Source organism: Zootoca vivipara, chromosome W (genome assembly GCF_963506605.1).
Source record: "Zootoca vivipara chromosome W, rZooViv1.1, whole genome shotgun sequence".
Taxonomy (NCBI): domain Eukaryota; kingdom Metazoa; phylum Chordata; class Lepidosauria; order Squamata; family Lacertidae; genus Zootoca; species Zootoca vivipara.
Window position 1 is genome coordinate 5,673,136 of NC_083293.1, and position 19,411 is coordinate 5,692,546.

The 19,411-nt window shown below is 45.1% G+C and overlaps 1 protein-coding gene across 1 annotated transcript; it reads left to right on the plus strand.

The window, feature by feature from the left end:
* Nucleotides 1–14,025: 14,025 nt before the first annotated feature.
* On the plus strand, nt 14,026–18,640 carry LOC132591453 (zinc finger protein 850-like). Its single transcript, XM_060270076.1, has 2 exons — nt 14,026–14,272; nt 15,468–18,640. The coding sequence occupies exons 1-2, from the start codon at nt 14,173–14,175 to the stop codon at nt 18,428–18,430; spliced, it is 3,063 nt and encodes a 1,020-aa protein (XP_060126059.1). The 5' UTR covers nt 14,026–14,172; the 3' UTR covers nt 18,431–18,640.
* The last annotated feature ends 771 nt before the right edge of the window (nt 18,641–19,411 follow it).

A 19,411-nucleotide genomic window follows, 5' to 3' on the forward strand; every position in this document is an offset into this window, starting at 1 on the left:
GTTGCACCAGGTAGTGATCTGACCATGGCACTTCTTTAGTTTCGCTTTTACTTAGTGTCAGATCACCAACATCCATACCGTGTTTCTCACATTTTAAGACGTGCCTATAAAATAAGCCATGGCACGATTTTCTCAAGGCAATAAAATATAAGGCATTCCCCCAAAATAAGACATGCTGGGGTACCGGTACTATACTGCAGTGTTTCTCAACCTTTTTTGGGCCACGGCACACTTGTTCCGTGAAAAAAATCACGAGGCACACCACCATTAAAAAAGTTTTAAAAATTAACTCTGTGCCGCCCTATATTATAATTTATGACTGTAAGAAACACTTGCCAAATATTGCTTTCCGGCGGGTCAGCGCTGCCGAGTTCTTAAAAGTTCTGATCCACCCCACCCGACCCCGCCGTCCCGTATCTTACCCTGTGCGTGTTCTCGGACTTGTGAGAGGACGATTTGGTCTTCATGCCTCCGTGAATTAGCAACAAACTACCTTTTGAATGATGGAGATTGAATATTTTAAAAGTAGCTACTTGAAGTCCGCTCGATTTTCCAAAAAAGAGACACACGTGCGGCACTATTAGCTGGGGGCTGCCATCTTGGCTAAAGGATTCTGGGATGATCCTGTCATGTGAGGCATGGGGAAAATGGAAATAATGAAAGCTGATTGGTCTGTGGAAACTAGAAGGGGCGAAGAAATAGGACGCCCAGGGAGGTGGAGTTTGCAGCTGCAAAATCGCCCTTCTCGTCGCCGCATGTCGCGGCACACCAGCCAGCGTCTCGCGGCACACTAGTTGAGAAACGCTGCTATACTGTGCTGGGAGCAGGTCCAGATGGCACTTCCGTAAGGAACAGGAAAAGGAAGATACCAGTCCTTGCCGGAAGCGGATGCGCAACGTGCGCCGTGTGGAGCTCAGATGCAGCGGGAGCCGGCAGAAGCTGCAGCACGCCCCGCGCCGAGCCCCGACCCAGCAGGGCCCTACGTGACCCGCAGTGTGCACCGCGCCAAATCCCGACCCAGCGGGACCCGGCAAGAGCAGCAGCACACGCTTTGCCGAGCCCCGACTGAGCGGGAGCCGGCAAAGCGTGTGCTGCTGTCTTTGCCGGCTCCTGCTGGGTTGGGGCGCGGCGCTGCACGCGCTGCTGCCCTTGCCAGGTCCCGCTGGGTCGGGAGCCGACGGAGCGGAAGCTAGCAAAGGCAGCAGCGAGCGCTTTGCCGAGCCCCGACGGAGCGGGAGCCTGCAAAGGCAGCAGTGTGTGCTTTGCCGAGCTCCAACCCGGCGGCGGGACCTGGCAAAAGCCGCAGCATGCACCACTTGGAGCCCCGACCCAGCGGGACCCAGCAGCGTGCCCTGCTGAAGCGCCAACAAAGCGACCAGCAGTGCAGTTGCAGCAGCAGCAGCAGCCAGTTCCGGGCGCCAAGCCGCAGCAGGAAGAGGAGGTAATTTTTTAAAAATAAGACACCCCAAAAAATAAGCCATAGGCTTATTTTCTTAAGTAAAATGAATTTAAGACAGTGTCTTAAAATGTGAGAAACACGGTACTTAATCTGTCAATATTTTCATCTTCTGCCGTTCGTGTTTTTTAACCCTGGTGTCGCCAGAAAGCTGTGGATCCTTGATTTTTGTGGTGCAGGCTGTGCGCCTGGCTATGGTGTGTGATTTGAGGGTGAGTTCAGGGAGGCCCCATGCAAAAAGGTGAAGATCCGTGAGGATCCGTGCTTCACAACCACGTTTTTGGGCCACGGTGTCGCCAGGAAGCTGTGGAACCTTGATTTTTGTGGTGCAGGCTGTACCCCTGGCCATGATATGTGATTTGAGGGTGAATTTGGGGGGGGGCCATGCAAAATGGTGAAGATTCGTGAGGATCCGTGCTTCAAAACCACGTTTTTGGGCCATGGTGTCGCCAGGAAGCTGTTTATCCTTGATTTTGGTGGTGCAGGCTGTATCCCTGGCCATGATATGTGATTTTAGGGTGAATTTGGGGGGGGGCATGCAAAAAGGTGAAGATCCGTGAGGATCCGTGCTTCAAAACCACGTTTTTGAGCCACGGTGTCGCCAGGAAGCTGTGGATCCTTGATTTTTGTGGTGCAGGCTGTACCCCTGGGCATGATATGTGATTTGAGGGTGAATTTGGGGGGCCCCCATGCAAATAGGTGAAGATTCGTGAGGATCCGTGAGGATCCGTGCTTCAAAACCACGTTTTTGGGCCACGGTGTCGCCAGGAAAATGTGGATCCTTGATTTTTGTGGTGCAGGCTGTACCCCTGGGCATGATATGTGATTTGATGGTGAATTGGGGGGGGGATTCAAAAATGTGAGGATCCGTGAGGATCCGTGCTTCAAAACGATGTTTTTGGGCCACGGTGTCGCCAGGAAGCTGTGGATCCTTGATTTTGGTGGTGCAGACTGTACCCCTGGCCATGATATGTGATTTGAGGGTGAATTTGGGGGGGCCCCGTGCAAAAAGGTGAAGATCCGTGAGGATCCGTGCTTCAAAACCACGTTTTTGGGCCACGGTGTCGCCAGGAAGCTGTGGATCCTTGATTTTTGTGGTGCAGGCTGTGCCCCTGGGCATGATATGTGATTTGACAGTGAGTTTGCGGTGGCCCAATGCAGAAATCATGAGGATCCGTGAGGATCTGTGGTTTTTAACCATGTTTTTGTGTCATTGTGGCCGCACGAAACAGTGGATGCGTGATTTTTTTGGTGCTGCCTACAGACTAAGACATACTCTACAATATCATGCTGTTGTTTTTTTATTTGAATGAAAAAATCATATGAATTCATGAGGATCCGTTTAAAATCATCTGGATCCGCGTTTTACCCTGACCCCACAAAAATCAAGGATCCACAGCTTCCTGGCGACACCGTGGCCCAAAAACATGGTTTTGAAGCAAGGATCCTCGCGAATCTTCACCTATTTGCATGGGGGCCCCCCAAATTCACCCTCAAATCACATATGGGTAAATCCATGGTAACTCACGTTACATTTGACTTATGATTGCGACAATTAAGTAATATCTAAACATAGTAATTGAGAAGCAATCTTGAATAAAATAATTATGTATATAATACATACCTGGTTATTATAGAATCTTATTACCTTTTTTATATTAATTTCAAAATATGAAAAATAAAAATTATTTTTGTGTGGTAACTCACGTTACATGAATTGGACAGCTTAATTTTATGCACCCACTGTTTTTTCTTTTTCCTCCTCCATGATGAATTTAGAAAAAAACTTTTTAGGTAAGAGTATTACAGAAACCTTGCCTTTCATAGCATAGTGGTCTGGCATTTCTAATTTCAACGGTTATTAATTGAATAACTTTTCTCATGGTAACTCACGTTACATAACATGGTAACTCATGTTACTTTTCAAATCATAATTTTGGGCATTGGAATTCTATGAAGGTAAATAATTATTTTCTTGTCATTTAGGAAATTTTGACAAATATTTATTTAAACATGAATATTAGAGACAGTTTAGAATTAACTTGAATTAACCATAGTAGGTGGGGAAATTACGCCAATGACTTCACAGGTCTGCTTAGTTACTCATCACTATTTGTAGAAAGTATGGAGCAAATAGGTTTGTGTTTAATGATTTGGCCTGGTGTCATCTCCACTACTTTCACTTTGGAGACTTTAGTTGCTGTGGTGACAAACTGAGTGGCATTGGAAACTATTTGCTTTCTTGCTCTCACTGCATTCCAAACTTGACGCTTAATGGTCCCTCCTATGCCATCAACTGGGCCTTTGCCATGCGATGTAGCAAAGTAGTTCCACCTTATTCTTGTGGTGCTTTTTTTTCAAGAGCAGCAATTGCAGCCACAACATATTTGTTCTTAAATTGTGAGCTCGGTCCATCAGACCATACATTAATTATGTCAACTTCTTTGGGAATCTGCTGCAAAATGAAATCTATGTAACACACCACTGTCTCCTTTGAATGATCTAGGTTGTCAGAAGCAAGAACCAATGGGTGGTGCTTCCCACTATACCACATTGAGCAAGTAAACAAGCTTACTTGGTTTTGTTTCCAGTGGGCACTTTGAATTTCATCCTGTGCCACACAGCTGTAATTTTCCGAAAAGTCAACCTGTATAAGTGCAGTCTTCTGATCAAAGTCTTTTCGTCCTACTGCTTCTCTCTGTTTTTGGTAGGCTGTGGCTTGTTCCCTTTTTATATAACAGTGCTGCATAAAGGTTTAACCCTTCAGTAGGTCGGTTGAAAAAGAAAAATATACCAAAACAATTCAAAACCGTCACAGTGAGCACTGTAACGTGAGTTACCATAATTGCGGTAACTCACGTTACACATTTTGATAGTGTTTGTAGGGCACAAAGTGTAACATAAAATTAAAATGTTTACATGATTACATTGCATCTACTGCCTAGAAGGAAAATGCAGAAAAGTTTAATTCTGAAGCTCCAATTCAGAAAGATATTCTAAAAATAACTTGCTTTGGTAACTCACTTTACAGCTTAATCATCAATAATTAACATCAATCAATACCAATTAAGAATGTAATTGGAGCAATATAGACCATTTGCAATTGAAAGATGACATTTTAAGCTTTCAATAGACATATTACAATCATTGTTTTCATGGTTTGAATAGATTTTATCTTACCTTTAATGTATGTTTAAATTCAGAAACAAAATCATTTGCAACATGTGCTACATTCAGGTGGCAGCCATTTTGGAATGAAGCATTCTGGGAACAATTTGTTTTGTTGCCAAAACACTTTGATATGTGTACACAAACATAACATGTAAAAAAATTATTAAAAAAACTTTTTACAAAAAAAAAAATTTCCCACATTTTCATGGAATGACCCATATCATGCCCATGGGTACAGACTGCACCACAAAAATCAAGGATCCACAGCTTCCTGGCGACACCATGGCCCAAAAGCGTGGTTTTGAAGCACGGATCCTCGCGAATCTTCACCTATTTGCATGGGGGCCCCCCAAATTCACCCTCAAATCACATATCATGCCCAGGGGTACAGCCTGCACCACAAAAATCAAGGATCCACAGCTTCCTGGCGACACCATGGCCCAAAAGCGTGGTTTTGAAGCACGGATCCTCGCGAATCTTCACCTATTTGCATGGGGGCCCCCCAAATTCACCCTCAAATCACATATCATGCCCAGGGGTACAGCTTGCACCACAAAAATCAAGGATCCACAGCTTCCTGGCGACACCATGGCCCAAAAGCGTGGTTTTGAAGCACGGATCCTCGCGAATCTTCACCTATTTGCATGGGGGCCCCCCAAATTCACCCTCAAATCACATATCATGCCCAGGGGTACAGCTTGCACCACAAAAATCAAGGATCCACAGCTTCCTGGCGACACCATGGCCCAAAAGCGTGGTTTTGAAGCACGGATCCTCACGGATCCTCACCTTTTTGCACAGCCCCCCAAAAAACTCACCCTCAAATCACATATCATGCCCAGGGGTACAGCCTGCCCCACAAAAATCAAGGACCCACAGCTTCCTGGCGACACCATGGCCCAAAAACATGGTTTTGAAGCACGGATCCTCACGGATCCTCAAGAATCTTCACCTTTTTGCATGCCCCCCCCAAATTCACCCTCAAATCATATATCATGCCCAGGGGTACAGCCTGCACCACAAAAAACAAGGACCCACAGCTTCCTGGCGACACCATGGCCCAAAAACTTGGTTTTGAAGCACGGATCCTCGCGAATCTTCACCTATTTGCATGGGGGGCCCCCAAATTCACCCTCAAATCACATATCATGCCCAGGGGTACAGCCTGCACCACAAAAATCAAGGATCCACAGCTTCCTGGCGACACCATGGCCCAAAAGCGTGGTTTTGAAGCACGGATCCTCACGGATCCTCACCTTTTTGCACGGCCCCCCCAAAAACTCACCCTCAAATCATATATCATGACCAGGGGTACAGCCTGCACCACAAAAATCAAGGATCCACAGCTTCCTGGCGACACCATGGCCCAAAAACGTGGTTTTGAAGCACGGATCCTTGCGAATCTTCACCTATTTGCATGGGGCCCCCCCCAAATTCACCCTCAAATCACATATCATGCCCAGGGGTACAGCCTGCACCACAAAAATCAAGGATCCACAGCTTCCTGTTTAGTCGTTTAGTCGTGTCCGACTCTTCGTGACCCCATGGACCTGAGCATGCCAGGCACTCCTGTCTTGCACTGCCTCCCGCAGTTTGGTCAAACTCATGTTCGTAGCTTCGAGAACACTGTCCAACCATCTTGTCCTCTGTCGTCCCCTTCTCCTAGTGCCCTCCATCTTTCCCAACATCAGGGTTGTGGTCGGTTATTGATTTTGTCATGATTTCTATTTCCGCTCTTTTTGTTATTAATTGTCTCGAGACCCATATAGCATCTATTCTACTGAAGGATTCGGATTATTAGAATCCGAATAAAACGTGAATTGTTCCTCCCTATCATTTTTATCCCTCCACGCGTCCACTAAGTCAAATTCCTCTATAAGCTCAAAAAAAAATTTTGGGTAGTCTGCCCGATCTTGATTTTTTCTTTCCTTTTGATCTGTCTTTTTCCACCGATACCACTCCGTTCCAATCTCCCATTAACACCAAATCATCGTTTATATGGTCTAATAATATCATTTGTAATTTTTAAAAAAGGATCCTTGATTATTGTTTGGGGCATAAATGCCAACCAGCAATAGTTTTTTGTTATTCTTAACTATTTGCACCCCCAATATTCTTCCCTCTGCATCCCTGAATTTAACTTCCGTCTCATACTTGGGATTGATGTACATTACTATTCCTTTCTTCTTTACTTTGTCAGACGCAATGAATTCTTCCCCTAATCTCTTGTTTATTAGCACACGCTCGTGTTTTGGGGCAATGTGCGTCTCTTGCAGACAAATCACGTCCCATCTTTTTTTCTTTAAGATATGCTCTATTTTATTTCTTTTTTTCTTATCGTTGAGGCCGTTAATATTCCATGAAATTATATTTAAATTCATTTTACTAATTGAAAACAGAAATATTCAACAGATTTTATTGATATCCTTACAAGATCATCTACAAAAATTCATAGAATTAAAATAGCAATTTTACTTTCCCTTCAGCTAGCAATACTACCCTCCTCCTCCCCCTGTTCTTCTTCCCTTTCCAGGTTCCCCTCACCTCCCAGTTCCTTTCTATAAGTCCTTCTGCATTTATCCATTTCGTCTACCGTCCTGATAAACTTTTTCCTATCTTTGATTGTAAAAGTCAGACCTTCAGGAAAAAGCCACTTAAACCTAATGTTTTTCATTTTTAGGGCATCAGTTAGTTCTTTATACTTTCCCCTCTTTTTCAGAATTCTTTTGGGTATTTCTTTGTACACAAACACGTTATGTCCCTCCATTGTCATTCTCCTTTTCTGCGCTATCTTATCTCTCAGAAGTCTCGAATTAAAATAAACCGGGCAATCTCCCGGACCCTTAAACTGCTTTTTTTGGATCGGGTCTTACTCTGAACACCTTATCTACATCTAGCAACAGATCTTCCTCCTGCACATGTAGACCATCAGCTAATTCCTTAACTATTTTTTCCGTTATATTCTCTCCCGGCGTCTCGGGAACGCCCCGGAATCTCAAAACCATTTCTTTTTGATACAGCAATTTGGTCTTGCATCACCTCGTGTGCCTTTTTTATTTCACTCATCTGTGCACTTGAACTTTCCTGGGTTTTCTTAAAGTCTCTGTTCTCTTGCTGCAATTTTTTGGTCATTTCTTTCAATGAATCTTCATGTTTGATCACTCTAGTGTCCAGTTCTGTCACTGTCTTTTCTATTGCCATGTTCTTTATTGTTAAGTCTTTCATTTGACCCGACAGCTCTGCGATCATCTTTGAATTCTGCTCTATCTTCAGGCCCATATTGTCTAATTTTTCATTGATTGTTTTGTTCATATTTACTATTAGCTCCCGAAGGTCTGCATTGGGGTCCAATTCAGCCGTTGACTGTCTTCTTCCTGTCAATGACGCTGTGATTGTTGTCTGAGATGATGTTTTCTTTGTAGTTGTCATTTTTCTTGTTCTATTTTTGCAATATAGAAAATTAATAAATTGCTGTCCCAGTGTATAATCAATCTTTCCTGCTGATATACCCAATATTTAACAGAGAAGGGAAAAGAAAAACGCCCATTTTATCTATTACAATACCTCAGAACCAATATTCCCCTTATTTAGAATCACTATCCCAAATTCATCAATTTTACAATTTTAATATCTAATAATTTGCTATGACCACTTCTTCTTGGTTTGTTGTTGTTGTTGTTGTTTAGTCGTTTAGTCGTGTCCGACTCTTCGTGACCCCATGGACCAGAGCACGCCAGGCACTCCTGTCTTGCACTGCCTCCCGCAGTTTGGTCAAACTCATGTTCGTAGCTTCGAGAACACTGTCCAACCATCTTGTCCTCTGTCGTCCCCTTCTCCTAGTGCCCTCAATCTTTCCCAACATCAGGGTCTTTTCCAAGGATTCTTCTCTTCTCATGAGGTGGCCAAAGTATTGGAGCCTCAGCTTCACGATCTGTCCTTCCAGTGAGCACTCAGGACTGATTTCCTTAAGAATGGATAGGTTTGATCTTCTTGCAGTCCATGGGACTCTCAAGAGTCTCCTCCAGCACCATAATTCAAAAGCATCAATTCTTTGGCGATCAGCCTTCTTGATGGTCCAGCTCTCACTTCCATACATCGCTACTGGGAAAACCATAGCTTTAACTATACGGACCTTTGTCGGCAAGGTGATGTCTCTGCTTTTTAAGATGCTGTCTAGGTTTGTCATTGCTTTTCTCCCAAGAAGCAGGCGTCTTTTAATTTCGGGACTGCTGTCACCATCTGCAGTGATCAAGGAGCCCAAGAAAGTAAAATCTCTCACTGCCTCCATTTCTTCCCCTTCTATTTGCCAGGAGGTGATGGGACCAGTGGCCATGATCTTGGTTTTTTTGATGTTGAGCTTCAGACCATATTTTGCGCTCTCCTCTTTCACCCTCATTAAAAGGTTCTTTAATTCCTCCTCACTTTCTGCCATCAAGGTTGTGTCATCTGCATATCTGAGGTTGTTGATATTTCTTCCGGCAATCTTAATTCCGGCTTGGGATTCATCTAGTCCAGCCTTTCGCATGATGAATTCTGCATATAAGTTAAATAAGCAGGGATTGGGTTGGGATTGGGAGGGGGGTATTTTTTGTTGAAATGGAATATTATGTGAATATGGTTTTGTATTGTTTTTTCTTTCAATAAAAAAGCCCCCCCCTCTCTTTCACTTTATGTCTCTCTCTCTCTGTCTGTCTCTCTCTGTCTGTCTCTCTCTCTCTCTCCCTCTGTCTTTTATCCCCAGGACCATTAAAACCCAACCTCTTCTTCCTCTTGTGACACTCTTTAGTTCACTTCCATCTGGAAAGCTGCTGCCAGTCAGTGTAGACAATACTAAACAAGATTGACCAATGGACTTAGTATAAGGCAATTCCCTTGTTCCTCTAAACAAGCAGCTAAGCAGTTTACATTAAATAATAGGATGAATGGTTGACTCAGTGGATCATGTACCTGTGAGTACCATATTTGCAGTTTATCAGGTAGCATGGCAGAGAACATTGTGTCGCTGCCACCCCGGACCCCAGCAATTGACAGCATGTACACTGAACAAAACTGACAGGCTACTTTGCTGAAGGTTGGGTCTCTTGAGAGCATACTGGTACCTATTGCCAACACAGAGAATCACATTATTTGGCCGGGGGGGGGGGCAGAGGGTGATCTCGCCTAGGGCGCAAAAAACCCTAGCCCTAGCCCTGGAGACATTGCACATATTTTTGTAACTCAAGAAAATCTTTAATGAAAAAATTACTGTGCTACCTTTTCACTGCTCATCAGAAAGCTCTGACACAGCTGTTTCTTTTGGACATGTGCGTTTATTTTCACACTTTGTTCCCAGCCGCCTTAATTGTGGTGTCACCATTCCTGATCACTGCTGATATAAAAAAAAGATTCCTGGAATCATAAAATCAAAGGATGTGAAAATGTCATCTCAGCAGAAAGGGACGTGTCTTTTAAACAGGCACGCCTGAGTGTTGTAGAACAGCGGTAGGGAACCTCTGGCCTAGAAGCTGAATGCAGCCCTCAAGGCCACGTCCCTTACCAGCCTTGCCCCACCCACTTTTACTTCTGGCTCCTCCCATCACGGGATTGCAGCCCCCAGTCTATAAAAGTATTCCATCCCTGTTGGGTTGAGAGGCTGTGTTTGTTTCCATTATTGCATCTCTGCACTGCGGGGGGAATGTCACTGTCAAATAATCTACGCCTCACTGGAGATGTAAGAAGAGGCAGTGCAGTTCAGTGGTTGGAGTGCTAGGCTATGTTCGTGGAGACCTTGATTCGCAGCCGCACTCAGATGCAAAGTTTGCAGGCTGTACGTTGCTGAGCCAATCACTATCCTTCAGCCTAGCCTACCTTGGAGGACTGTGGTGAGAATAAAAGGTGTATGCGAATAAAAAATGAAGTGTGTGCACACCTTCCCACAGTTGTCCCCCCCTCCCCCCCACACACATTGTAATCCTTCACAGGTTTACTCAGTCCTGCTGAATTGAAGAGATTTGCAGGTTACGTCTGCCACTGATTGCAGCCTCAAGAGTTCTGGTTTCATTTGCCCTTCTCTGTCCTGACCTGCTGCCCAGGCACTTGGCCTGCACTTTTCCAGGCATCCATTGCAGCCGCAAGCACCTTTGCCTTCCCTTCTGCTTTCTGACCTTTCAGCAGGTGTCTTGCTCAAAAATTCCTCTCTGTGGAAATTCGGTCCTTGCTCCAGCAAGCGGCTCCTTCCGGCCCCATTGCCACATCAGCCATCTGGAAACAACTCACACCTTCCCACAGTTGAAATTAGAGCCTTGGATTCTTTGATCTATTGCCAGGTGCAGTATTTTGTTTCTTCCTTTGCTTAGGGATTTATAAACCACTTTCCAACAAGTATTTCTGAGGTGCTGCACAACAGAAGCAAAAAAAAGCAACAAAAACCCCAGCAGCATACATAGATATATTTTTAAAATTACATTACATCCCTCCTTTCCTGCATAGAGCTGAAGCTGTTGTATGTGGCTATCTCTACTCCTCATTTTATCCTCACCACAACCCTCTGAGGTAGGTTAGGCTGAGAGAAAGTGACCAGCCCAAGGTCGCCCAAGGTCATTTAGACCTTCATGGCTGAGTAGAGATTTGAACCCTGGTCTCCCAGGTCCTGGTCTGACACATTTGATCTTCCAGGTATAACAATCTAAAAAAGCAGATCTTAAAAACACCAGATTGCAGGTCCTGTATACCTGAAGGAGCGTCTCCACCCCCATCATTCAGCCCGGACATTGAGATCCAGCACCGAGGGCCTTCTGGCGGTTCCCTCATTGCGAGAAGTGAGGTTACAGGGAACCAGACAGAGGGCCTTCTCAGTAGTGGCACCCGCCCTGTGGAACGCCCTCCCAGCAGATGTCAAGGCAATAAGCAATTATTTTACTTTTAAAAGACAACTGAAGGCGGCCCTGTTTAGGGAAGTTTTTAATGTTTGATGCTGTACTGTTTTTAATATTCGGTTGGAAGCCGCCCAGAGTGGCTGGGGAAACCCAGCCAGATAGGCGGGGTATAAATAATAAATTATTATTATTATTATTACACAGATCCCATATTCTATACAACATAAAATACAGGGGAGACTGGTCTATTGGGGCAAATGGGTCGTTGTCGCACCAAGCTTGATCTACTCTTAAGACAAGCCACCAGCCTGCATTTGGAGCTGCATCTGTACAGTTCCATCGCCTCACCTCAAAAAGTGTGTTGTAAAGTTCTAAAGGTTCAGAAAAGAGCAACTAAAATGATCAACGGCGACTCCTTTCTAAGGAAAGGCTGCTGCATTTGGGAGTTCTTGGTCTAGAGCAGGCATCCCCAAACTTTGGCCCTCCAGATGTTTTGGACTACAATTCCCATCATCCCTGACCACTGGTCCTCTTAGCTAGGAATCATGGGAGTTGTAGGCCCAAACATCTGGAGGGCCGCAGTTTGGGGGTGCCTGGTCTAAAGAAAAGGCAAGTAGCAAGTGACACATGATAGAAGTTCATAAAATTATGCGTGCTGTGGGAGAAAGTAAAGAGAGAGAAGTTTCCTCTCCCTCTCTCATAACACTAGAATTCGTGGACGTCCAATGAAACTGAACGTCGGAAGATTCAGGGCGGATAATATAAAGTCTTTCTTCACACAACACATCGTTAAACTATGGAAGGGGGCAGGGATGGCTGCCAACTTGGGTGGTTTTCAGAGAGGATTAGACCCCTTGGTGGAGGAGAAGGCTTTCAATGGCTACTAGCCATTATGGCTGTTTACTGCCTCCATGATCAGTGTCAGTAATGCTTCTGAATGCTAGTTACTGGAAACTGTGGTAGGGGAGAGTTTGGGTCTCCTCCTCTCTCTTCCCCCTGAAGGTTCAATGGGGAGAAGGGGGGTGCATGGGGGTCCCTGTTCAGATCATGCATGGGGGGGGAGAGACCCCCAAGTCTGGGAGCGGAGAGTCATGGCGGAGGGCAAAGGAGACGCAGCAGCAAAGGGGAGAAATTGCAGGCGTCACCTGAGGAGTTTGGGCGAAAGGGGCGGAAAAGGGGAGAAAAAGGCAGGGATGAGGGAAGTGTCATTCGGTGTAACACGGAGGGATCAAGGAGGCCCAAACAAGCCGGGGAAGGAAGGGGGGCGCTCCTTGGCTCGCTCCGTCCTTGCCTGGAGGTCATAAAGTACCTTTTGCTGCTTCGTTCCTGTGCTTTAGGCCACAAAATGCAGGTGTAATGGGGGGGGGGGGCTACAAATTCCTTGACCTGGTGCAGAAATCACTTCCAAGCAATCCATTGCCATGGCCCAATGGAAGCTCTCAGTCACTGCAAACATTCCAGCAACAATATTGAAAGGAATTCCTCCCCGCCTGCTGGATTTCTGCCTGCCAGAAGGATGAAGGACGTAGAAACCCAGCCAAAAAGGGGGAGGGAGAGCAATAGATTCTGCTTCTCTTCCTCACAGATTGGCATAACCCCAGGGCACCTTAACAGGAGACACTTTGGGGTCTTGGCAGGCGTGCCTATAACTTAAGGAACACAGTCAACAGGTCTGCCCCCTAACATAAATCCTGGCTATGCCCATGCCTGCCCTCCCCCATATTCCTACTCTGCAATTCTCTGCTGCAAGTTTGTGCACATTTTTAGGTGCAGGTTGGGTGCAAGGGCTGCATAGGATTGCAGCCCATCTTCTTTTTTTAATTTCTTTTAAAAATTCATTAATAATGCAATTTGGTTAAGGAATATTGGCAAAAGATAATAAAGGTAATTTCTGGATTATCCCAAATAAACATAGAAATTAATAGGGACTTGCTGTTTTCGGGAATACTGGGTAATTACAATGTAAAAAGTAACAAGCAAGAGCTGTATAAGATCATGATTTTAGCCGGAATGGCAATTATTGCTCTAGGATGGAAAGGAAAAGCTAAATGGAATATGGAAAAATGGAACAACTCTGTTTTTGAATATGTACAATCAGAAATATTTGCACAGATAGGAGTTGAGGATAGATGGGAAAGTAAATGTCAAAAAATCACAAATAAGTGGGCATTCTACAGGAATTGGGTAGAAAGGGGAGAAGCCAACCCGAATATACAGGCAAAAAGGAAGAGACTGTGTACATGGTTAAAAGATATGAAGAAGGAAGGCCCGGTTATGGGGAGGGTGGGAAGGGAGGGGGAAAGACTGGGGGAAACTGTAAAGATACGGGGAATGAACTGTTGTTATGTCAACCTTTATAAGAATCATATTAAAAAATTCAATTAAATTTTAAAAAAAGTTTCCTGTTTTCTTTTCCCAAGCAGAGATAATGTGTAAGCGTGGTGTCAGCTCCCTTAAAAAGTCAACAACTCTAGGGAACCTTGGGGTTCCCCCCCCTTTAAAAGGTTGACAACTATGGGAAAGGGGGGGGCGCCAGAAGGATCTTTGCACCACGGCGCCGGATATGCTTAATACGGCCCTGCCTCTGAGGCTCCCTTTGCTTCTTCCTCTCTCCCAGGACCCTGCAGCTTGTTTTGGCTCCTTGACTCCTCAGGAAGGACAAAAGAGACGGATCCTGCAAACCTGGCGAGGATGGAAGGGGGAAGGTGGACGGTTGACCTGGTGAGGTTGTCTCCTGCTTCCCTCCCCACAACCTCTGAGCGTTCCCTCCCAGGGACCTCCGAGAGATCGGGTGAGTCCCAGGGGCATGGAGGGATGGAGCCAGAGAGGTATTGGGGCTTGCTCATCTTGGGGGTGGGGGGAGGCAGGCAGGCGGATGGAGATGGAGAAGGGGAGCACCTTGTGTCATCTGCAAGCCATTTGAGCTAGGAATACATCACAGCTCCCCGGCCACCGCAGCTCAAAATGTCTAAAACCAGTACTGTGATCTGGATGCCCTACCAAGGTCAGACAACTTACTGATCTATCGCGCAGCACTAGAAGCCATGACTCTTTAAAGTGACCTGATCCTGCTTTGCAGATTGAACGTAGATGGGGCCACTGTGTGTTGCCTTTCTCTTTCCTTTTTGGAATAGCCTTTTATTTGCTTTTAAAAACAAGCAACATAGGACCACTAAATGATATAAATATGTAGACCGAGTCTTCTTGTGTCATTTGTATATCTCAAAACTAACAGAATAAATTTGCAGGAATATCTATAACATGATTCATCATTACTGGTCAGTTATGAGTTCTAAATTCATGAATTGCTTTAAACTAAAACAAAAAAAACCCGAGGAAACAGCAGAGAGCAAAGAACATTCAACATCGCATAGCTGAATGCCTAGTCAGGAGCTCTTGTGGCCGTTGTGCTTAGATTAAGTGTGAGTCATAGTCATTTGTCCTCTTCTGTTAACAATGAAACAATACAGAGTTGGTCTTCTCCTGAACATGGGAGGGAACAGGTTTAATGTGAAAAAAGTGATTTGCGTATAAATTTAAATTTAGTCCAACCAGATTGAGGCAACAGCTGTTGGGAAGTGCGTTGGTGAAGATGTTGCTGTTTGTTTCACCGACAAAGTTGGATGATAATATCCATTTTTAAATTTCATACATACCTCTATGTGATGAACCTCCACTACAAAAAGTTGTAGAAGATCAGATTTGTTTTTGTTTTTGTCTGTATTTGGTTGACTAAAGAGATGACTGACCTTGGGGATGGAGTGGATTCCAGGATTGAGCCAAACAAAATCCATTTCCAGATGAAAGCCAAGCAATACATCAGTTCATACTAGGAGGGGGGGAAAGCAGTGGGAATTAATTATAGTAAGGCCTCACATCTAACATTCTTCAGTTCTTCCTCTATCACAGGCATTCATTAACTTTGTTCAATAACCTGGAGCTCCATTTCTTCCTGAGGTTCTAATTAGCTTCTCTCTTCATTGCAGATGGTGATGAATTGGAAGGGAAGAACAAGGGGGACCACAACAGAATCCACATAGAGGAGAAGCCAAATAAATATTCAGAGTGTGGAGAGAACATCCGTCAGAACTCCCAGTCCTCTTCTCATCAGAGAAAGAGGTTCCTTCAGAGGAATAGTCTCACTTCACACGAAAGAACACAGAGGAGGGAGAAATTGTATCAGTGCAGAGAATGTGGAAAGAGCTTCAGTTTCAAGAAGAATCTCACTTCCCATCAAAGAATTCATACAGGGGAGAAACCCTATCAGTGCTTGGAATGTGGAAAGAGCTTCAGTCACTCTAGCCATCTCACTTCCCATCACAGAATTCATACAGGGGAGAAACCCTATCAGTGCTTGGAGTGTGGAAAGAGCTTTCGTCTGAGCGCCTATCTCACTTCCCATCACAGAATTCATACAGGGGAGAAACCCTATCAGTGCTTGGAATGTGGAAAGAGCTTCAGTAAAGCCTCAAAGCTCAAGACCCATCAAAGAATTCATACAGGGGAGAAACCCTATCAGTGCTTGGAATGTGGAAAGAGCTTCAGTAACAGTGGTGATCTCACTTCCCATCACAGAATTCATACAGGGGAGAAACCCTATCAGTGCTTGGAATGTGGAAAGAGCTTCAGTCAGAGGGGACAGCTCACTTCCCATCAAAGAATTCATACAGGGGAGAAACCCTATCAGTGCTTGGAATGTGGAAAGAGCTTCAGTCACTCTAGCCATCTCACTTCCCATCACAGAATTCATACAGGGGAGAAACCCTATCAGTGCTTGGAATGTGGAAAGAGCTTCAGTTGCAGCACATCTCTCACTTCCCATCACAGAATTCATACAGGGGAGAAACCCTATCAGTGCTTGGAATGTGGAAAGAGCTTCAGTCACTCTAGCCATCTCACTTCCCATCACAGAATTCATACAGGGGAGAAACCCTATCAGTGCTTGGAATGTGGAAAGAGCTTCAGTTGCAGCACATCTCTCACTTCCCATCACAGAATTCATACAGGAGAGAAACCCTATCAGTGCTTGGAATGTGGAAAGAGCTTCAGTCACTCTAGCCATCTCACTTCCCATCACAGAATTCATACAGGGGATAAACCCTATCAGTGCTTGGAATGTGGAAAGAGCTTCAGTTGCAGCACATCTCTCACTTCCCATCACAGAATTCATACAGGGGAGAAACCCTATCAGTGCTTGGAATGTGGAAAGAGCTTCAGTTGCAGCACATCTCTCACTTCCCATCACAGAATTCATACAGGGGAGAAACCCTATCAGTGCTTGGAATGTGGAAAGAGCTTCAGTCAGTCTAGCCAACTCACTTCCCATCACAGAATTCATACAGGGGAGAAACCCTATCAGTGCTTGGAATGTGGAAAGAGCTTCAGTTGCAGCACATCTCTCACTTCCCATCACAGAATTCATACAGGGGAGAAACCCTATCAGTGCTTGGAATGTGGAAAGAGCTTCAGTTGCAGCACATCTCTCACTTCCCATCACAGAATTCATACAGGGGAGAAACCCTATCAGTGCTTGGAATGTGGAAAGAGCTTCAGTCACTCTAGCCATCTCACTTCCCATCACAGAATTCATACAGGGGAGAAACCCTATCAGTGCTTGGAATGTGGAAAGAGCTTCAGTTGCAGCACATCTCTCACTTCCCATCACAGAATTCATACAGGGGAGAAACCCTATCAGTGCTTGGAATGTGGAAAGAGCTTCAGTAAAGCCTCAAATCTCAAGACCCATCAAAGAATTCATACAGGGGAGAAACCCTATCAGTGCTTGGAATGTGGAAAGAGCTTCAGTAACAATGGTGATCTCACTTCCCATCACAGAATTCATACAGGGGAGAAACCCTATCAGTGCTTGGAATGTGGAAAGAGCTTCAGTTGCAGCACATCTCTCACTTCCCATCACAGAATTCATACAGGGGAGAAACCCTATCAGTGCTTGGAATGTGGAAAGAGCTTCAGTCAGTCTAGCCATCTCACTTCCCATCACAGAATTCATACAGGGGAGAAACCCTATCAGTGCTTGGAATGTGGAAAGAGCTTCAGTAACAGTGGTGATCTCACTTCCCATCACAGAATTCATACAGGGGAGAAACCCTATCAGTGCTTCGAATGTGGAAAGAGCTTTCGTCTGAGCGCTGATCTCACTTCCCATCACAGAATTCATACAGGGGAGAAACCCTATCAGTGCTTGGAATGTGGAAAGAGCTTTCGTCTGAGCGCATCTCTCACTTCCCATCACAGAATTCATACAGGGGAGAAACCCTATCAGTGCTTGGAATGTGGAAAGAGCTTCATTAAAGCCTCAAAGCTCAAGACCCATCAAAGAATTCATACAGGGGAAAAACCCTATCAGTGCTTGGAATGTGGAAAGAGCTTCAGTAACAGTGGTGATCTCACTTCCCATCACAGAATTCATACAGGGGAGAAACCCTATCAGTGCTTCGAATGTGGAAAGAGCTTTCGTCTGAGCGCTGATCTCACTTCCCATCACAGAATTCATACAGGGGAGAAACCCTATCAGTGCTTCGAATGTGGAAAGAGCTTTCGTCTGAGCGCTGATCTCACTTCCCATCACAGAATTCATACAGGGGAGAAACCTTATCAGTGCTTGGAATGTGGGAAGAGCTTCATTAAAGCCTCAAATCTCAAGACCCATCAAAGAATTCATACAGGGGAGAAACCCTATCAGTGCTTGGAATGTGGGAAGAGCTTTAGTCACAGCCACCATCTGACTTCCCATCAAAGAATTCATGCAGGGGAGAAACCCTATCAGTGCTTGGAATGTGGAAAGAGCTTCAGTCAGAGGGAACAGCTCACTTCCCATCAAAGAATTCATACAGGGGAGAAACCCTATCAGTGCTTGGAATGTGGAAAGAGCTTTAGTCGCAGCCACCATCTGACTTCCCATCAAAGCATTCATCACAAAACCCATTGAGCATCTCCACCCTCATCGTTCTGCCCGGACACTGAGGTCCAGTACCGAGGGCCTTCTGGCGGTTCCCTCGTTGCGAGAAGCCAGGTTGCAGGGAACCAGGCAGAGGGCCTTCTGGGTGGTGGCGCCTGTTGTCTCTGTTACTATATAAGTCCCAGTTTTCCCCATTCCTTGTGTTCTGGCTCTTACCTGTTCTTTGAAGTAAAGAGATGTTGTACCAGATCCTCGCCTCCTGCTTCTTATTTGCACTGAGCTGAAATCACTGAAGACCCACTACAGAACAGCGCCCGCCCTGTGGAACGCCCTCCCATCAGATGTCACAGAAAAAAACAGCTACCAGATTTTTAGAAGACATCTGAAGGCAGCCTTGTTTAGGGAGGCTATTATTATTATTATTATTATTATTATTATTATTATTATTATTATCATTATTATTATTATTATTCTCATGCCCAATTTGTCCCCTGAGCATCTTATATTCCGAAGAGTTTTTGACCCACTGTTTCCTCCTCTCTCTCTCCTCCCTGCCTTGGCTCCCTATTGGCTCCTCCCTATTGGCTGCTCCAGGCTCCAGCCAAGGCCCGTCTCTGTGGAAGTAATTCCTGAGCATCTGGCACCAGGTGTTGCTACTGTTTTGTGCCACAACTAGGAAAGGACCAATGTGCGAATCCAGTTATTGGATTGGAAGCTCATGTACAGATAATCTGCAACAGTGGGCGTAGCCATGATTGGTTTTTTGTGGGGGGGGGCAGATCCTCAGTTTGCTTTGTACTTGTTTTGATTTTTATTGATTTGGGGGCGGCTGCCCAACCCTGCCCCCCTGGCTACGCCCATGCTTGCAGCCTATTTGATTGGTTCTTTTTTGAAGCAAATTTTCCTTCAGAAAAAAACGAGGCACAGGAAATTCCCTCTGTAGGTGGGGGGATGACTGAGTACTGGGATAATATTGGCTCCTTCCTCTTTGAAGCAAAATGCAAAATACAG

Coding starts and splice junctions, on each gene's coding strand:
- LOC132591453 (XM_060270076.1), top strand. CDS start 14,173: ATGGAAGGGGGAAGGTGGACGGTTGACCTGGTGAGGTTGTCTCCTGCT. Junction 14,273..15,467: donor AGGGACCTCCGAGAGATCGG/GTGAGTCCCAGG, acceptor TCTTCATTGCAG/ATGGTGATGAATTGGAAGGG.